The 20,954-nt window shown below is 36.1% G+C and overlaps 1 protein-coding gene across 1 annotated transcript; it reads right to left on the bottom strand.

Moving 5' to 3' along the window:
* Positions 1–14,422: 14,422 nt before the first annotated feature.
* LOC127798948 (uncharacterized protein At3g28850-like) lies at positions 14,423–16,479 on the bottom strand. The gene has a single exon (XM_052332606.1). The coding sequence runs from the start codon at positions 15,896–15,898 to the stop codon at positions 14,651–14,653; it is 1,248 nt and encodes a 415-aa protein (XP_052188566.1). The 5' UTR covers positions 15,899–16,479; the 3' UTR covers positions 14,423–14,650.
* Positions 16,480–20,954: the final 4,475 nt, after the last annotated feature.

Raw genomic sequence — 20,954 nt, forward strand, 5'->3', positions numbered from 1 at the left:
TATCTGCCTACTCTACTACATTGACTCTCAACCAATGATTTAGTCAATTCAAACTTACTTTTGGGTAGCTTTTGCAATAGGCTCAGTTACAAACCTTTACAAACATATGACTTTTAAAATTGGATTAGTCACAACCAATGCCTTTTTAATCTTTACAATTTCATAATAAAGTGATAGTAAAAGATACAATAAAAGGTTTTAAGATATACAAAAAAATTGAACACTTCTATTGGGTGTACAAAAGATAAATAGATAAGAATGGAAGCACTCTCCTTTTCTTTCAAAAATCACAGGCAATGAGACACTTAAAGGCTTTAGAGAATCGTATGGATCAGTTTTTGAATCTCTATTTTCTTCAAACTTGAACACTTTATATAGTCTTCATGTCTTTAATGCATATTTTGGAATATCTTGAATAAAAGAATGTTCTTTCTGTTTAACTGCCATTTTCTTGTCTCTACAACATCTCACAAGTCAGTTAAAACATCAATTTTCAAGCACAAATTATTTGAAAAGTATCCATCAGCATTTAATGTTCTGAAGGTAGTAGAAACTATGTGCATTAAATGCTTTATAACAGATATAAATTCAAAAATGTCAAATATTACTCGATTACAAACATCAGTTTAATCGACTAAGTTATATGTTTACTCGAGTATAGGAAGTTTGTATTCGATTATTTTTCTATTTACTCGATTATAAAAAGCTTGTACTCGATTAAAATTTTTACGATAGAAAATTGTAAATATTACTTGATTGGAAAACTCAATTCAGTCAAGTAAAATTAAACTTTTAGTTGATTACAAATTTAAGTACTTGATTATATCAAAATACCAAAGACTTAACAACTTTTTGGAGAATAAATACTCAATTATAAATTATATTTACTCGAGTACATTTAAATGATTACTTGATTATAATTTTTAAGTACTTTATTAATTTTGCTCTACCAAAAACTTTCATTATCTACTCGATTTCAAATTTATATTTAGTCGAGTATAAACTTATGCTTAATTGAATACACTATAACTTGTAATTGATTATCTTTTAGACTGAAATAGCTTACTCGATTACAAATGAACCTTACTTGATTAGAAAGGAAAACCTAAGTGAATTGGCTTTCATGCTTATTTTAAATGAGTATAGTACTCGAGTATGGAATAATTTTATTTGATTAAAAAATAGGATACAAAAGGTTACTTGATTACATAAAACTTTATACTCGATTAAGATAATAGAATATCTAACTTGATACATCTAATCGGTATATTATTCGAGTAACATGGATTTGTACTCGATTAAAAAGATCGACATACTCGATTTATTTATAAGCCTTACTCGATTATTTTCTCTACCATATGCTAACTCTAATGCACTCTTTTGATCATTATCATCAACAAGTATCTTTTTATTCTCATCAAATCAAAACTTAACAGATGACTCATAAAATTCTTTGAAACTCAAACCTGTTCAGATTCGATTTGGTTCAAAGTAGCCTATCCAACTAACGCATCACGCATAACAACCAATTTCAAGCTTGAATAACTCTAAATTCATTAGTCAAAGTTTTGTCAACTCAGATTCCACAAATTCATCATAACCTCATGTATGATACCCAATACTAGGCTCGACCTAATTTGATCTCATTCGTTCCAATTTTGTGTTCAAAGACAGCTCTATAAGTTAATGAAAAAATGGCCTATTTTTGAATTTTTTTTTCTTTTTTCACTTAAGCCCAACCATCGTGGACCTGTGTTTGGCTTTCTTGGGTCCCACTCGTGTTCCAATACTTTGCCAAATTATTGCCAAAGCCCTCCCTTTCGGGTTTAATTTAGATTCTTAGAAAAAAATTAATTAATTAACTAATATTATTTTTTTTAATGCCCAAAAAACTTTTAAAATTTTGTCAAGTATTACAGATGGTTTCATCATAGAGCTTGATGGTCGAGATGCAAAACCTCTTGGGTGGAACTTTTACCATCATGACCTCATGTACGTCTCTTTGTTTTTCTCAATCCATGTCATTTTCTTCTCGAAATACCTAAGGCATCTCTCCTGTAACGTCCAGGTATTTTTGGGAGAAAAAATAATAATACTGTGTAAATTTGAGAATTGGGAATACTCTATCGAGGATTTATGGTTTTTAAGAAATTTGCTTGAGGAATCCTTGAATAACTCGTTGAGGTGTTCTAGGGCCGACGAGTTTGTACTGGAAAATGACAACATGGGATGTCCATTTGTAGTTTTGTGAAATTGGATGCCAGGTAGTGAATTGGGTAATTAAGATAATTAAATATTTTATTTAGGGGTATTGATGGAATTTCCCATATGCGGTAGTGTACTCATGAAATTAATGTATTTATGGAAAGGGGTATGCCTAAGAATTTGCAAAAGGTTGGAGTGCTAGTGATATTAATATGGTAGAGTATGTGTTAATTATTGAAAATTATGGGTGTTATGTGCAATTTTTGGAAAGGGCCGCGGGATCACGTTAAATTTAATCGGGGACACATTATAGTTGAAGGTGGTGCTAGCTCAAACGATATGTGCATGCATGGGGTTGTGGCTGGTCACGGGTTCGAGGCCGTGTAGAGGGAAATACTGGCCTTTTCCAACTAAGGCTAAACCAAAACGACGTCATTTTGGGGTTAGGGCGGTGGTAGCCATGCGCGACCATTGGTAATGCCACATGGCTGCATCTCAACCTCTTATTTTTGGTCGATTTAACGTCCATTTCAGGCAAAATTCATGCAGGGAAATAAAAGAAGAAATTAGGGATGAATGAGGCTCAAGCAGCAGTGGAAATGAGGAGGGAAATTTTGGGAGAAATCCAAGAGAAAGCAAGGAAATTTCAGAAATTATTTGGTGACTCAAATGGCCAAATAGGTGGGAAAATTATTGGAAGCCTTTGTACGTTTAAATTATGTGTTTTATACGGTGGAAATTAATTATTTTGGGGCCTTGGTTTCACTATTTGTTTGTAAACATAATATTTTGCAACGGGAGTGCAAGGAAGGAGGAAATCAGCTATTTAAAGGCAAGTTCTAAACACTTGTAGCCTATTCTTTAATTCCTAAGCGAGAACCTGTTGTTTTGTGTAAACCATCCCCTCATTTACTCTGACTTGGTACTATGTGTTAAATTTGAAAATACACAGGGTAATAATATTATTGCTTGTGAATAGTTGGTGAATTTAGTTGCTGTGGTTTAAGTTAAATAAGAGTTTCCTCACGATATTTACTTCCAACTATCACGGGGCTTTGTATCGCATTGGTTCCTTAGGAATGATGCTGACCCGATGTGGGGCTAGGTTCTTAGAGAGTCGGGAAGAAGACTCGGTGTGGCTGGAAATCCTGATGTGTCCACATGATTGGCTTACATGGTTGTTAATGTATTGTAACCTGTACAATCGACCAAACCAACCAAGAACAAGCATAAAACCGAGAAAAGTAAAGAACACAAGAACACAAAGCTTTTACGTGTTCGGATCAATAGATCCTACTCACTGTAGAGGCTCCGCCTCTAGTCAATCCACTAATAGCTTTTCATTACAACCGGATTACAAGATCACAACAAGAATAAAAACGTATTGCAAATACATCAACTGAAATCAGAAACAAAATACAAGAACAAGTATAGAATCTATTCTACCGATCTCAAGATCGTGTCAAAAATCTGATCTATCAGTTACACCAAATCTCTCACACCTCAGGCGATTCAACAACAGAGATTAAAGCAATATAACCTTACCGTGTGATCTTACCAACAAACCGAAACCAATCGAACGAGAGAAGGATTTACAAGCGAGAGAGAGTCTCACTTTGAAAATGCCGAACTTAGGGTTTCAAGACTGAGAGCAATAGCAGATCTGAACAAATTAAGGCAAGAAACTGCCCTTATATAGCTGAAGCAGGCAAACGAGCTGGGACAAAATGCATGCAAATAGCACATATTAATTATATGAAAAATACATTTTGAATCTTTAATCCTAACAAATTCCACCTTGATTTAAGAATGGATTAATAGTGGACTTGACTAGAGACCTCTACAACTCTCCCAGCTATAATAGGAGCACATTGAGCAACAACATAGCTTGCTCAAACTTAAGACCTGAGACCAACTTGACTAATACATGCCTCATTTAAAACAATAGAAACCTCTATCAAGACTTCTATAAACAAGACATCAGGGCTAACACTCAGCCTTCCATTAGACACAGAAATTTCTAAGGTTCCACCTTAAGACTGACAAATTTCCACCTCAAACTCTACATTATCAGTTTGTTCAAGTAAGTCCAAATGTACAAGGCCATCAAATATTACAAGACCAGGCACACATCAACATCTAGAAACAAGTCCTAGACTGAAACCAGGAACTTAGAACAGCTCCCAATAAAGAGACAGAGAAAGCAACTTACAACCCATGGGAATAAAAAACACGGGCATCTATGGGAAACTCTACCCCATATCATAAAACAGGATTTATACAGCCCTCTAGGTTACAAACCTAAACAAATCCATTCATGCCTCACATGCTTAACTCTAACAGCTCTCTAATACTAATGTGCCCTAGCCTTTTAATGCCTAGACTCCAAGCCTACAGAGCTTCTATACTCTCATAACCATCAATCAGGTTGGCTGATTCTTCTCTAGCTTTATTTTTCTCAAGATCCTTCTTCATTTTAAAACACTCTTTCCTTAAGTAACCTTCTTTCGTACAGTACTAGCAAGTCTTGGTTGTTGAGTATCCCTTTCTTGACCCCCCAGTCATAGGTTTATCCCTAGTGGCATTTCTATCCGTATGACCACTAACCTGCAGTCCCTCTGCAGGACTTGACCTATTATCCCTCTTAACTTCAAGATCCCTAGATCTAAGAGCTGAAACACATCTTCTAAGGTCAAAGAAGATCTACCATATTTAATTGCTATTTTAAGATCTTTACAAGCTTCTGGAAAAGAGTTTAACAAAATAATAGCTTGATTCTCATCAAAAAATTTTTCATCAGCATTGGCTAATTCTATTGTAATCACTTTAAATTCATCTAGATTTTCCTCTAGGGTTTTTGCAGGGTTCATTTTAAATCCAAACAACTGTTCTTTCAAAAATATTTTATTAGTTAGAGACTTAGCCATATATAAGGACTCCAACTTAGACCATACATTTGCAGTTGATTCTTCTTAATTTACCTAGCGTAGGATATTGTCTACTAGGCTGAGGATGATCAAAGAAAAAGCCATCTCATCCATGTCCTGCCTTTCTTGGGCGGTCATGGAGAGTTGCTTATCCTTCTCCTCCTTTATTTCCAACAGAGCCTTCGCACACCGATGTTGGACAAGCACTGCTTTCATCTTTTTCTGCCACATGCTAAAATCACCATGGCCATCAAACTTATCTACTTCCAATTTAGATGGAGCCATATAGAAAAAAATATAAGCAAGCTAAAAAATAGGTTAATCAAGAATCGAACAAGATAAGCAGTCCTATTAGACAAGCTCTAAACCTTTTAGACAAATTAGATTTTAAACACCGATTTTAAAGAAAATAATTTTGGATTTAAAACAAAATCAAGTAATCAATACAATATTAGGCCAAAACAGAACGAAAGACTTATTAGATGATAAACAGAATCAAGAACTTCAGAAAGAGTTAGGGAAAGAAAAATATAGAAATCAAGTAGATTTGAGCATACCTTAAATAACTCGAGACAAGGAATTTAAGCAACTCAAAATCACACATAGATAATTTACTGAAAAACAGTAATGATTATGAAATTAGGGCAAAACAAAATAGATCGCAAAATTAGGGCAAATGCAAAATTCCTTACCCAATCGAAGATCCGAAAAAGATCTTCGTGTTTACCTTAGGATCTGAAATGGTTCAGCCCGGATCTTTAATCCCTAGGGCTCTGATACCACTTGTTAATGTATTGTAACCTGTACAATCGGCCAAAACAACCAAGAACAAGCATAAAACCGAGAAAAGTAAAGAACACAAAGCTTTTACGTGTTCGGATCAATAGATCCTACTCATGGTAGAGGCTTCGCCTCTAGTCAATCCACTAAGAATAAAAACGTATTGCAAATACATCAACTGAAATCAGAAACAAAATACAAGAACAAGTATAGAATCTATTCTACCGATCTCAAGATCGTGTCAAGAATCTGATCTATTAGTTACACCAAATCTCTCATGCCTCAGGCGATTCAACAACAGAGATTAAAGCAATACAACCTTACCGTGTGATCTTACAACAAAAACCGAAGCCAATCGAACGAGAGAAGGATTTACAAGCGAGAGAGAGTCTCACTTTGAAAACGTCGAACTTAGAGTTTCAAGAATGAGAGCAATAGCAGATCTATACAAATTAGGGCAAGAAACTGCCCTTATATAGCTGCAGCAGGCAAATGGGCTAGGGAAAAATGCATGCAAATAGCACATATTAATTATATGAAAAATACATTTTGAATCATTAATCCTAACAATGGTGATGGAGATGGACTGACCAGCCTCTATTTAACCTTTGGTGTTACCAAATACTCCGAATCAACTAATAAAGTGAATAATGGCAAGCATTGTCTTAATCGTGAAAGGTAGTGGTACTAATATGGATGTCACGTCGAGGTTCAAAACCTAACCCTGGGGGTTACATGAAATATTAAAAATTAATGTGTCAAACTGTGAGTAATGGGGCTAAAGCCTAATGCCATCGGTATGTTGGGAATCATACGAGTATGGGTATGATAATGCATAGTGTTAACTGCGTGTGGCAAACGGCATGGGCAGTTGCATGGTATATATGAAATCATTTCATGCATGACATGATACTTGTGTGCTTATATGTGTATTAAGTAAACTATTTTTACATGACATTATGTGTCCCCTCAACTTTTGAACTAGGGCACTGCTATCGTTGTGCCTAACATCCAGGCAGGATAGGAATGTATTATGCCGAATTGGGCAGCGTGTGTGGTCGATGAATATGGGAAGATCTGATATTGAATATGTTATAATTGAGCATATTGACATGTATAAGCCTGTGGGCCCTTTGCATCTCTTGATTATAAGCATGAGTTAGATGTGGAAAGTAATGTAACGGGAAATGGGTTTAATCAAAATGACATGGTTTGATCACATATCTGTTGAACGTGCATGATATATTGATATATGCAGTGGTGCCGTATTATTATTGCACGACGACGTGACCACAAGACGGGAATATCCAACTTTCTATAGACTCGGTGAATGACCAAGAGAGCCACGGCTCACCAACTCGCCTGGGTGCATGCCAGGATTAGGGATACTCAGTGAGTAACCGATGGAGCTATGACTCAATAGAATCACCTGGAGTGAAGCCAAGATAAGAGTGGATGATGGTTAATAGTGTGTTGACATGATATCTTACACATTTATATATGCCATGTGGAGTGTGCATTGTTACATGTTGTAAGAAAACATAGATATAACCTAGCATCTTCACATATAAATGATGCGTGGTGTGTGAGTAAACGGGTAGGCCATGGCATGTTTATACATATACATTTGGCTTGTAGAGTGCACATTAGAGCATGTAGTGGGAACAATTGTGTGTTTGTGAAAGTCTGTGCCATAGCGTGGGTGCCAAATGTGGAAAAGCATAGCATTATGCATGATGTGACTTGTGACATGGCATGGGGGCGTAATGTGGGTAACATGACATGGTTGAGCATGACGTACTTGATTGTGTAACTGTCGAAAGGTATGGCAAGAGCATAAGGTGGTACAGGTGATAGCATAGTCGTCTCTCATGTAATGGGTGTTATATTTTGTCTTGCTTCAGTTCTCTATAGTGCCCTTTTCATTTCAAATATACATGCTGAGCCTTGTGGCTCACCTTATTTTTGACATCATTCTAGGTATGAGAGCTGATGTCGAGGACGAGCGTGTAGCGGGTCAATCTTAAGTGGCTACGTGTACAAGGCAATCTTGACCAAAAAGCTCTCTGGGAGTGAATTGTAAGCGAAGGGCCAGATATTGTAATTAATTAGACTTGATTGTCTGAAGTGTTGTGTGCGTGAACTTAGCTCCCGAATTATGTATCTGTTGTTATTTTACTTTCAAAGTTATAAATTAAAATTGAGGAGATATTCAGGGTGTTACATCTCCTACAAAGTTGCTTCTTCCTAAGTTTCGGAGAAAGTTGAAACCTCACTTTCTAAGTGTTGATAGTTGCACACATTTCCTCAAGAGTTATGAACTATCTTCTTTTATTAGGAATGATGTTCCTCATTTTTGGATGTACACTAATCTTTCTTCTGGGAGTAGCGTCACTTTTTATGGGAGTGTCAACAGCTTTATTCCAAGAGTTGATCATTCACTTTTCATTCTTGTAATGAGGTTTCCTTCCTTCTTGCTTCTCAAGGAAGGTTATTAGCAATTCTATAAAGTGTTGTACCTGGTTCATAAGCTGTGTGAGGTTGGTTACTACCCTAATTGCTAAGGTGCAATTGGTATAAGATGACTAACATCTAGGCCTCCGTATGGATCAAATTATGTTACTCATATTGAATGGTAATAGGTGCTCGACGAGCTAGGAAGTATGCAACAAAGGTGAGTTCTGCAATGACTCGATAGAAGATCATGTTGCCACAGATGGAAAGCACATGCGAATAAAGACTGTTGAAGTCGACCCCATGGTAGGCGCCAAAATGATGATTTTCCAAGGTCAATTTCCACTTGATATATCCAACAACTATGCCTATAATTGGCTTTTCTTAGTCCAGAGATGTTCCTGGCTATTCTAGATTCCAACATTTGTCTGGGACTTGCTCAACTGCCAAAGGAAAGGGGATTCAGTCCCCCAGTACGTCCTTTACCAATCAAGTTAGTCATTAAATCCAAGACTGAGTAAGGTAATAGTGATGCAATCAATATCCAATTAATGGAGCTGGTGAAGGGCTACAATTGTGTCATGTGGACGATTGGATGTTGACTTGGTAAAGGATTATGATTGCACTACTTGGAGGGTTGGATTTGAATCCAAGAGTCAACTTGGCTATCAAGTGGTGTGGGCTTGGGCCCGAGCTTGTTCTAAGCCCAACTCTTTGAGCCATATTTGTCACTCAGGCTTGATGGGCCTTTAAACCAAATCTAGGCTTTAGGCTCGAATCTCCCTTAAGCAAGGGGTGTTTATGTATTTTCCAAAGAGGTGGGATGTTCTCATTCATTGTTGTAAAAGATAGGAGACATATAAGGGAAAAAGAGGGAATAGGCATTTATATATTTTTAAAATTTTAATTATAATTATTTAAAATTAAAAGAAAAAAAGACTCTGAGTTATCTATAAAGTCTAAAAAAAAATTATGCCTACTTGACTAAAAACTAATTTTTTTTTTAATTCTAATTTTATAACTAAACATGTCTTACATTTAATTTTCAAAGTCATAACATTCTATTAGGATTTATGATTCAAAATGTATTATCATTTTAATTGTTATGTGCATTCTGTTTGCATTTTGATATATGCATTTGGGTTTCATCTTACTTACATTAAATTGAAGTTTAAATGTATATATGATCTGTTGATTATTTTGTGGGCTAATAGCCATTGGGCTATGATATGTTTTATGAGCCAAGCCCATTTTCATGTGGCCCATTCGAGTTTGCCTCAGCCCAGCTCGGTTGCCTGCTGCTATTTAAGGGCAGCTTCATGCCCTAATTGCTACAGATCTGCTATTCCTCTCATTCTCTGAAACCCTATGTTTGGCGCACATAAAGTGAGACTCTCTCTCGCTTGTAAATCCTTCTCTTATTCGATTGACTTCGGTTTGTGGTAAGATCACTTAGTAAAGCTGTATTGCTTTAATCTCTGTTGTTGAATCGCCTGAGGCGTGAGAGATTTGGTGTAACTGATAGATCAGATTCTTGACACGATCTTGAGATCGATAGAACATATCCTATACTTGTTCTTGTATTTTCTTTTCTGATTTTAGCTTCTGTATTTGCAATACGTTTTTTGTTCTTGTTGTGATCTTGTAATCCGGTTGTAATCGAAAACTATTAGTGGATTGACTAGAGGCGGAACCTTTGCCGTGAGTAGGATATTTTGATCCAAACACGTAAAACTTTGTGTTCTTGTGTTCGTTTCTTTTTCTATTTTACTACGCCTGCTCTTGGTTGGTTTGGTCAATTAAACAGGGTTAATACATTAACAAGTGGTATCAAAGCCCCGTCAAGATCCTGAGGATTGAATACGATATGGTGGATTTGGGAAGAACGAAAGAATGAAAGGGAGGTTTGCGAACTCGAAGGTAGAAAGAAAGTGTTTCGTATCACGGCCTTGAACGATCTGAGGAAAGATCGTGATTCCGACGTGAAGTTTGAAGGGGACATTTGCGCCAGATCCGATCGAAAGCAGTATTGGAAATAGGTAACTTAGATTAGTGTTTGATCTTGATCACCGACTGACTGTAAGTTCACTATTTTTTTCTGATTCGGTGCCTTAATTTTTTTCGCCTTGCTCTGTGTGTCGCGATCATATCTGTTGTGTGTGTTCTGTGTCTGCGTTTATTTTGATTACTTGCTAATTGAGTTATTACTACGATTAAATGCAAGTTAGGTTACAACAAGCATATTAAACTTGAATACTATGCAACGTATGTCTTGAATGCACAATTTTGATCCTCTGATTATTAATCTTGTTCAACTGGTTTGCTGAATTCTTGAGTTTTGTTGTTAGTACCAAGATTAGGGTTAAATTGAACTTCCAGTGAGTGATTCATTGATTTTTTTTCAATTGTTAATTTTTTTTTTGGCCTAATATTGTATTGATTTCTTGTTTTTGTTTTTAAATCCAAAAGTGTCTTTTTCCTTAAAATTAGTGTTTAAATTCTGATTTGTCCCAAAAGGTTTAGAGTGTGTCTGATAGGACTGTTTATCTTGTTTGATTCTTGATTAACCTGTTTTTGACCTGCTTATAAATCTTTCTATATGGCTCCATCTAAATTAGAAGTAGATAAATTTGATGGCCATGGTGATTTTAGCACGTGGCAAAAAAAAGATGAAGGTAGTGCTTGTCCAACACCGGTACGCGAAGGTTCTGGTGGAAATAAAGAAGGAGAAGGATAAGCAACTCTCCATAATTGCCCAAGAAATGTAGGACATGGATGAGATGGCTTTTTTCTTGATCATTCTCAGCCTAGCAAACAATGTCTTGTGCCAGGTAAATGAAGAAGAATCAACTGCAAATGTATAGTCTAAGTTGGAGTCCTTGTATATGACTAAGTCTCTAACTAATAAAATATTTTTGAAAGAACAATTATTTGGATTTAAAATGAACCCTACAAAAACTCTAGAGGAAAATCTAGATGAATTTAAAGTGATTACAATAGAATTAGCCAATACTGATGAAAACAATTCTGATGAGAATCAAGCTATTATTTTGTTAAACTCTTTGTTATAAAGACCTTAAAACAACAATTAAATATGGTAGATCTTCTTTGATCTTAGAAGATGTGTTGTCAGCTCTTAGATCTAGGGATCTTGAAGTTAAGAGGGACAATAGGTCAAGTCCTGTAGAGGGATTGCAGGTTAGTGGTCAAGCAGATAGAAATGCCACTAGGGATAAACCTATCCCTGGAGGGTCAAGAAAAGGATCCTCAACAACCAAGACTTGCTGGTACTGTAAGAAAGATGGTCATTTAAGGAAATAGTGTTTCAAAAGGAAGAAAGATCTTGAGAAAAATAAGTATAAAGAAGAATCATCCAACTTGCTTGATGGTTATGAGAGTGTAGGAGGACTTTAGGTTTGGAGTCTAGGTATGAAAAGGCTAGGGCACATTGGTTATAAGAGAGCTATTAGAGTTAAGCATGTTAGGCATGAATGGATTTGTTTAGGTTTGCAACCTATAGGGCTGTATGAATCTTATTTTTTTGGTATGGGGTAGAGGTTCCCATAAATGCCTATGTTTTGATTCCCATGGGTTGTAAGTTGTTTTCTTTGTCTCTTTATTGGGAGTTGTTCCGAGTTCCTGTTTTCGTTTAGGACCTGTTTTTAAATTCTGATGTAGGTTCAGATGTTGATGTGTGCCTGGTCTTGTAATATTTGATGGCCTTGTAGAATTAGATGTACCTGAACAAACTCATAATGTAGAGTTTGAGGTGGAAATATGTCATCCTTAAGGTGGAACCTAAGGAAATTTCTGAGTCTAATGGAAGGCTAAGTGTTAGCCCTGATGTCTTGCTTATAGAAGTCTTAAGAGAGGTTTTTGGTATCTGTAGTAAGGCATGTGTTAGTCGAGTCTGTCTCGAGTCTTAAGTTTGAGCAAACTATGTCGTTGCTCAATGTGCTCATATTGTAGCTGGGAGAGTTTGTAGAGGTCTCTGGTCAAGTCCACTATTAATTCATTCTTGAATCAAGGTGGAATTTGTTAGGATTTATGATTCAAAATGTGTTATCATTTTAATTGTTATGTGCATTCTGTTTGCATTTTGATATATGCATTTGGGTTTCATCTTACTTACGTTTAATTGAAATTTAAATATATATATATATATATATATGATCTGCTGATTATTTTATGGGCCAATAGCCATTGGGTAGAGATATGTTTTATAAGCCAAGCCCATTTTTATGTGGCCCATGCGAGTTTGCCTCAATCCAGCTCGATTGCCTGCTGCTATTTAAGGGCAGCTTCGTGGCCTAATTGCTACAGATATACTATTCCTCTCATTCTCTAAAACCCTATGTTTGGCGCACATGAAGTGAGACTCTCTCTCGCTTGTAAATCCTTCTCTTGTTCGATTGACTTCTGTTTGTGGTAAGATCACTTAGTAAGGTTGTATTGCTTTAATCTCTGTTGTTGAATCGCCTGAGGTGTGAAAGATTTTGTGTAACTGATAGATCAGATTCTTGACACGATCTTGAAATCAGTAGAACATATCCTATACTTGTTCTTGTATTTTCTTTTCTAATTTCAGTTTTTGTATTTGCAATACGTTTTTTGTTCTTGTTGTGATCTTGTAATCCGATTATAATCGAAAGTTATTAGTGAATTGACTAGAGGCAGAGCCTCTGCCGTGAGTAGGGTATTTTAATCCGAACATGTAAAACTTTGTGTTCTTGTGTTTGTTTCTTTTCTATTTTACCGCGCTTGCTCTTGGTTGGTTTAGCCGATTAAACAAGGTTAATACATTAACACATTCATTTTTAGAAAATTTAGAATATAGCAAAATGAATGATTTTGAAATCATTGTATAAAGGCCAAAAAAAAAATTAAAAATTTGAATTTTCAATTCAATAATAAAAAAGGTAGTCATTTAATAAAAATTAAAATTAAAAAATTAAAAATATATATTTGTTATCACTAAACAGGTCCCTGGAGTCGGTGTTATTTGTAAGATGTAAAGAGACACATACTTTGGGTGGATCAAAGAGGCGTATTAGATTGTAATATATGATGAATGGATTATGGATGTATTGTTTAATAATAATAATATAGAAACTAGAAGGCCCCGAAAAACAGGTTGACCGTGTTGAACTAGCAAGCAATATAGTGACTTTAGACTGGGTCACCAGCCTCTGCCCGGGTTGACTGGAGCCTTAATTCCTTCACCTAATTTGCTTGAAAGGTTCTTTCTTTGTCCATCTCTTTCCATTAATTTAGCGATTCAAACCCATCAAGCTCGCCCATTTTCATACACAGACGGAGACAGCCAATAACAGCCCCGGTTTCCAGACGCCATATTCATTCCATTCCTACTCTTCTGCCATTCAATTATACATAATATATATATAATAATGAAAAAGAGTGATTTAGTACAACAATTTGTTATAGTACAATAAAATCTGAATCGTCAATTTTATAAGGAAATGAATAACGAACGTTTCAACTCTCCCTTGAATTTGGTCCCGTGAAGGTGGGGAGTTGCATGCCAGTTGCCTCGGGGAACAACTCACCTGCTGTTTGACCTAAGTTTTTTTTGGGGGGGAGGGGGGGAAGTTATGTATTTATAGGATATAGCATAAACTTTTATTAATATGATTGACAAGAAGTGGTGACACTTTCTTGTGAAAATATGATGATTATTATTATATGTCATGAAACATGATATATAGTATTACAAAAGTGAAAGTGATTTGAATTTGTACATGCAGGAATGAGACAGGGGGAGTTAAATTAGCCCCAAAAATAAAAAACTTATCGAACAGAATTGGATGGATGGATGATACTCATTTTACTCATACACACCACTGCGCCAATCTAGTTAGGCCTTACTCATACACACCACTGCAATCCGCTATGGCGGCAGTAAAGTGCCAGTCTGTCCCACGGCATAGCATGGTTAGTTTTCAGGTAGTAAATTATATTTAAAGATGTAGATTTGACTTATGACAGTCACAATGTGAGAATTTTACCCTCTTATGGAGTGGCTCTTTGTGAGCACCATATATTGTGCCTCCTACCTAATGCGATATCGTATATCGTGATTAACTGCTGCCACGTGCATGAACCAGTGTGTAAAAGTGAAGAATTTCACTTTTTGCACCCAAGTAAAGTGCCAATCTAGTTAGGCCATGAGATCCCTGGATACAAGCAGCATATGGATAAAAACCAGAAACAAATAAGGATCGAAGAAGAAAGAAAGAAAGAAGGTTCTGAAATCTTCCATCTGATCAATCACAGCAAATAGGGCAGCGGATGATCCCATTTTCATTGCAATATGGGCATCTTTGGAAGCCATATTCACTCCCACGATCACATTCTTCTTCTTCTTCTTTTTCTTCTTCTTCTTCTTCTTCTTCTTCGTAGAAGATCTTGCAGCTCCCTGAACACGTCTCGCATGGCACAAACCTTATATCACCACACGCCTCACACACGCCGGCGCCAGCGCCGCCGTCATCCACCATTTCGCAGCAATCCAGCAGCTTCTCGAGCTGGCCCTCCTCGTGCATCCGCCGGATTTCCTCAGCCCCGCCGATGTAGTTTTTCCCCAGGAACACCCTCGGCAAGCCGCCGCTGGCGAACCCACCTCCCAGAAGCTCTCTTAGCTCCTCCTTGAACCCCGAATGCATCGAAACGTCTCTCTCGTCGACTCGCACGCCGGTCCCTTTCAGAATCACCCGAACATGGCAACAATCCTCGTATGTTTTCCTCACCCCTCGCAGGCTTGTGTAGTACAAAATTACCCTCTCTTTATTCAACTTCCCAGTGTCGCCCTTGAACTTCTTCTCGTCCTCCAATGGCGAGACACTTCCGGCGATGGTCGGCTGGTTTTCGATGTCCGGTGGATTGACGCGAAACGGGCTCGCCGGAGGGAGCTCTTCGAGGACTTCCCTGAAAGTGGAAATGACCTCGGGATCAAACTCTGAGATTATAGACGTTGCATTTGAATTTGAGGTCGACTGATCATTATCATCCATCTCAAGCCAGATTTGCTTCGGCAGTGAGTTGCCATTGGGAGCAAGATGAAAGGAAAAGCTTCGGAAATTGTGGGCAGGGCGAAGAGGGCTAATGTCTTCGAGACCGTCCATCAATTCCCAGGCGTTGATCGTTTCCGGCTCACCGGGCGGCGTGGCTGTGGGCGTTTTTGGAACGATTTTGGGTATCTTGTCGTTGATCATCTTGGACCATGTCTTGGCCTCGATCACGCCCATTGAAAACTCCTTGCTCCTGTTTATTTCGTCTGCATTTTTACCGTCGGTGCCGTCGTCTATCATCGGAAAAGTTTCTTCTATTCTGTGGTGGAGGGAATTGAGCATGAGAGAGCCCAAGGTGGTGGAGGTGAGAGCGACGACTTGGTGGCTATCCGCTTGTAGCTCCGGCGGCGGGTGGCCGACGTGCAACGAGAAGCTCCGTCTCACCGGCGAGCAAGGCGCCCGGCATTTCCGGCACACTGGCGGCTTCGAAGTTGCGCAACCCATCGCCGGCCGTCGAGCAAGATCAAGATTAATTGAACTTGCTTAACAGAAGACAACACTAGAAATCGGACATATAGAAAAACATAGTTATAGAAAACTCCAAATCGTTAAAAAGGCGTAACTGTGTTTGGACGGAATTCTCAATAATATAAAAGAAAGGAGAGTTAGAAGAAGAATCGGGTTGAAGTTTCTCTCTGCAATATAACTTAAGAGAATGCACAGAGAACAGGTAAAACGTGCGGCTTCAGTTTCATCATCTTCTTCCGGGACAGCTTTCGCTGATTAACGACGAACAACGAGTGATTCGATGAAGCTGTTTGCTGACAAGCCGATCGATTTTCAAGGCGGTTGAGTCAGAATCATGTGAAATTAAGGAATTCAGAGGACAGAGACAAGGGAAAAGGGTATGAAGATCGAAGAAGACGATGAGGATGATGGGGATTTCCAAGTCAAAGAACAATAGATGGCGAGGAGAAGAGATCAACTCAACTCTTTCGATCTCTCTGTATTTCAGATGGAAAGCGGCGTTGTTTTGGAATTAGCCGGGGAGGCCCCGCGCGGCGTGAGAACAGACCAGGTTAACTATATCTTGAATTAAAAAAAAATAATTCTTTAATCTGTGACGCAATGAACGCCGACGCCGACGCGCTTTACTTGGAGGCCGTCCGTGTCCGTGTCCGTGAGGCGTGACCCAAACATCCCCTTCTTTCATACCTAGAGTTTCACGAAATCTAACCACAACTACTAACAATAAAATGAAAATTTTAGTGTCACCACTCAAGTCTAAGAATCTGCGTTATAGTTTAGTATGCAATTTTTTATATATTATTTAATTGGATAAAGTATTAAATCAGTCCTTATATTTTTAATATAGAGATTAAATTAATTTTTTTAGTTTTAACCAAAGTCAAATTAATCTTTTATACTATTTAGATTTGGAATCCAATTAATCTTCTTACTTTTCTATCGGTAACGGGGTATTCTCATAAAATCAAAGTGAAAAATCTAGAAATATTCCAACAAAATTGAAAACTCAAATGACCCCAAAGAGTCTTCCGGACAAGAGTCTTTTGGAGACTTCAAAAAGTCTCCGAAGTAGTCCAACCCTTAAGCTCATATAAGCTCAGAACTCATCTGAAAAGTTTTTCAAGCTCAAGTCACTCGATAACTCTGAGAAATCTTCAAGGAAAACCTATCTGAAAGATACTTTTCGGGGTATTCTATCTCCAAAGATACCTCTAGACTCTCCAGTCTCACCTAATGCATTTTCTCCCGAAAAGTTGGGACACAACAACATCCGACGTGTCACATAGCCCCTACTATCAATGCCTATAAATACCCCCTACTACACGACAAGAAAGAGGGAGGATCCAGATCTAAGATCCAAAGACTCTGAACGAAGCCATACCCTAAACCTATTAGGAGACTACCTATTAGAAGACTAAAGACACCCATTCAAAACATCACAACATACATATATTTTTCTGTTTCGTGGCATCATCTGACTTAGGCATCAGATAATCCACATAGGGAAGTTCCCCACGTGTCTTCTAACTGTTTTTGTGCTGGAGACCCATTTGGTGTCTACTCATCCAAAGACTTTCCAGACTTATTAGAAGACTAGCCAGCCAAAGACTAGACCCATTGCAGAGCAAGGCTCCTGAAGACTCCAAGAGCCATCCAAAGACCCCAAGTATCATCTTTGCTCTTTCGGATAACAGATCAAGCCAAACACCTAGTAATCCCCCCTAACGTTACAGACTTTACTCTCTCCCTTGAACTCTGCTAAGTTATTTCTTAAAACAAATAAATTAATTATTGTATTTAAGTAACAACACAAACTAAAAGACAAAAGTACCTAAAAGAATAAAAATAAGGATCTTACAACTCAAATTTAACCAAAACTTAAAAGATAAAATCAAACTCTCAATCACATTTACAAAGTCATCTGTAATTGAAAAAACTCCACCTCTCCTAAATCAAATGCCAAAAACCTTAACAACATGATACCTGTGATGTGATTTGATCTCTTATTAGAGTTTGCTTTTGAAGGTTATTGTTTAATTTGGAGTAGATTTTAACTCCATTAATAGAATATAAATGCTACTGGATGGCGTTTAAATATAACGTCTATTATAAGAGTTAACATAGTCCTAAGTCTAAAAATACCATGGATTATTTGATCATTTTAAAAGTAAAAGAGTTAATTTAACTCGTAGAGTAAAGTTAATACTCTAATTTGGCACTTTGTCCTACTTAACTTGATAAATTTAATAATATTTGCCTTTAACTAACACCTTTTAGTTAATGATCATGTTATATATGGCATAAAGAGTAAAGTCACGAATGCTACTAAATGTACACTAAAAGGATACTAGGAATTAAAAGAAATTATAGTGCGTTTGATAATATGAAATTTTCATGAAAAATGTCATATCCAAGAAATTTAATTTCATTCTTGTTATTTGACACACAACATGTTCCATGGAATTCAATTTCATGATACAACTATTTAAAACATATTTTGACCTAATTTCTATAGAAAATTGATTTCAAATGGGTGGTGGTTTTTATTTTCCATAGAAGGTAGAAAATATTTTTATTTTCCAACTAAATACAATCAAACACACTTTTTTAGCAAGGGATTTCTATCTTGTGTTGCGATTGAGAAACATTTAGGGTGTATTTGATAGCATTTAGGTAGAAAAAAAATATTTTCCAACTTGTATGGAAAACAAAAACCATCTTCCCCCTAGATGGATTTTTTCATAAAAAAGAGCTAAAAACATGCTTTAATGATTGTACAATAAAATTGAATTTCATAGAAAATATAGTATATTAAACACCAAAGATGGAATTTAATTTCTTGGATGAGACATTTTTCATGCATTTTTCATGCTATCAAACACACCTTTAATTTAACATAAATGCTATTTAAATATTTAACTTTAATATTTTAATTGACATTTTACATTGATATTTTATATATTTGTATTGATATGATACAATTTATGTACAAAATATTAACACTGAGTATCATCACAAGTATCAAATTTAAGCGTTCAAATAATATTTTTATTAATTCAATTATTACACTTTAAACTAATTAGACCAAGACATATAATTAAAATGTGTTGAATACAATTTAATAAAGAGAAATTAAATACACTTCAATTACATGTGGTTAAAGTGCATTAAATGCATTTCAACATTTGCTTTTAGAGCGTGCAATAGAAAAACTTTTTTGTAGGTACCGTCACGAGTTCTCAACTAAAATGTACTAATTAGGTTATGAAATTAAATAATATATTTAAAACTAATGTAATACCCAACCTATGTAGGAGTGTCGACACTATTGTCAAGTCGATAAAAATTTATTGTGATAACTTCATGACAGTATTTTTCTTTAAAAACAACAAATATTTCAAAGGTGATAAACATATAAAAATCAAATATTAAAGAAGAAGTTCAGAAATATACAATATCAATAAAGTAAATTACAACATTTATCTTATATAATAATCAAATCAAATATTGAATATAATGGTATTAATCTGATAAGATAATCAAATAATTTAATAAGATAATTGATTACTTTAAAATTCTATTTGATTTAGAAAATATAAAAATTCCTAAAGAGTAGTATGATGAAATGCTACTTTTATTATTATAAATAAGGGTTTTGTCATCTCCTTTTTCAATATAAAAAAACAATTATAGTTATATTTTATATCAATCATTACGATTGAAATTAAGAGGGGAAAATCAAATTTTGGTATTTTTGTCATCGATTGGCAATTCTCCTTAGAACTTAATTTCTAATAAATTTAAGTACGCGTTTAATTATTGAATTACATAAATTTCATTAGGTTTACAATTTATAAACATGACATTTGAATTATATTGTACGTGTAATATTATAGCTAGGAGGGAGAGCAATCCTACTAGTGACAATTGGATAGTTTTTTTTTTTTTTTTTTTTTTTGGATTACGCGCCATCACTCGCGTCCCTCGTCGAACTCGCCCTTAGGTCATCACGAGGGAGATAAATCGAGGGATATGTCCAACTGGTCAGGGTTTGAGACTGTGTCCACTAACACTTACCAAGGATCACCCCAAGAAGAAATTGCTTCCTCCAGAAATTAATCACACGCTAATAGCCTTTAGCATAACTGTATCTTTACAACCCCTCCCTTTACCACTTGTTGTGCCCCTGGGGGCACAATTGGATAGTTTTTGTATTGGTTTGATGTGATTATTATGTTAGATTGTGTTATGAAAGTAACATTGATAGTGGAAGTATTTTGGCAAATGAGTGTGGTATGGTGTTTATTAATGTTAAAAGTAATTGATGATTATTTAATTAATATTTTATATAATTGTGTTGCAAATATATAAAATGACTAAAAAAGATGCTAGTAATTTAAATAACTATATATTATGAAAATAGCATGATTATGAATAGAAAAAATAATTATAAAAATGAATAGTCTTAATGATTGTGCCACTATTGTTTGGTGAAAAGCCTGGGGGTCATTCACTTTTGTTAAATTAAAAGCAGCTTAATGAATGAATCATGTTTGGTATGGTTGTGTTATATTAGCTTGTGGTTCTAATTTAAAATTAATAACAAGACTCTCTCCCTTAAATCCTAAAGTCCAATGATGGTTGTATGGGCCTACGACATGCTATGGTGATAAAGTATATAAAGTTTTATATGGAGTATCGAAATTTGAATTAGTGCAATGATTTAAAAGGTATAATTATTATTGAAATGCAATATTTAGTTGGAAGACAATAATAAGGTTGGAAAGCAAGTCTCGCATGGATTGCACTGAATGTTTAGTTCTGAGTGTAAATAAATTGTGTTCACATATGGATTTACCTGAAAGTGCATCATGGAAGAAGGTCACCCGCTCGTAAAGATTAATCGGGCAAATCTCGAACACTAAAAGTGATGATGGTTTTCGAGACCGACGACCACGTGTTATCTCGACAATTAGACCTTGGGAGCGGTGACATCGGACTTGGCGATATTTGACCTCAAGAATGTAGCATA

Source organism: Diospyros lotus, chromosome 4 (assembly GCF_014633365.1).
Source record: "Diospyros lotus cultivar Yz01 chromosome 4, ASM1463336v1, whole genome shotgun sequence".
Classification (NCBI taxonomy): Eukaryota; Viridiplantae; Streptophyta; class Magnoliopsida; order Ericales; family Ebenaceae; genus Diospyros; species Diospyros lotus.

Excerpts from the sequence above, each read along its gene's own strand:
- LOC127798948 (XM_052332606.1), bottom strand. The coding sequence starts at position 15,898 with ATGGGTTGCGCAACTTCGAAGCCGCCAGTGTGCCGGAAATGCCGGGCG.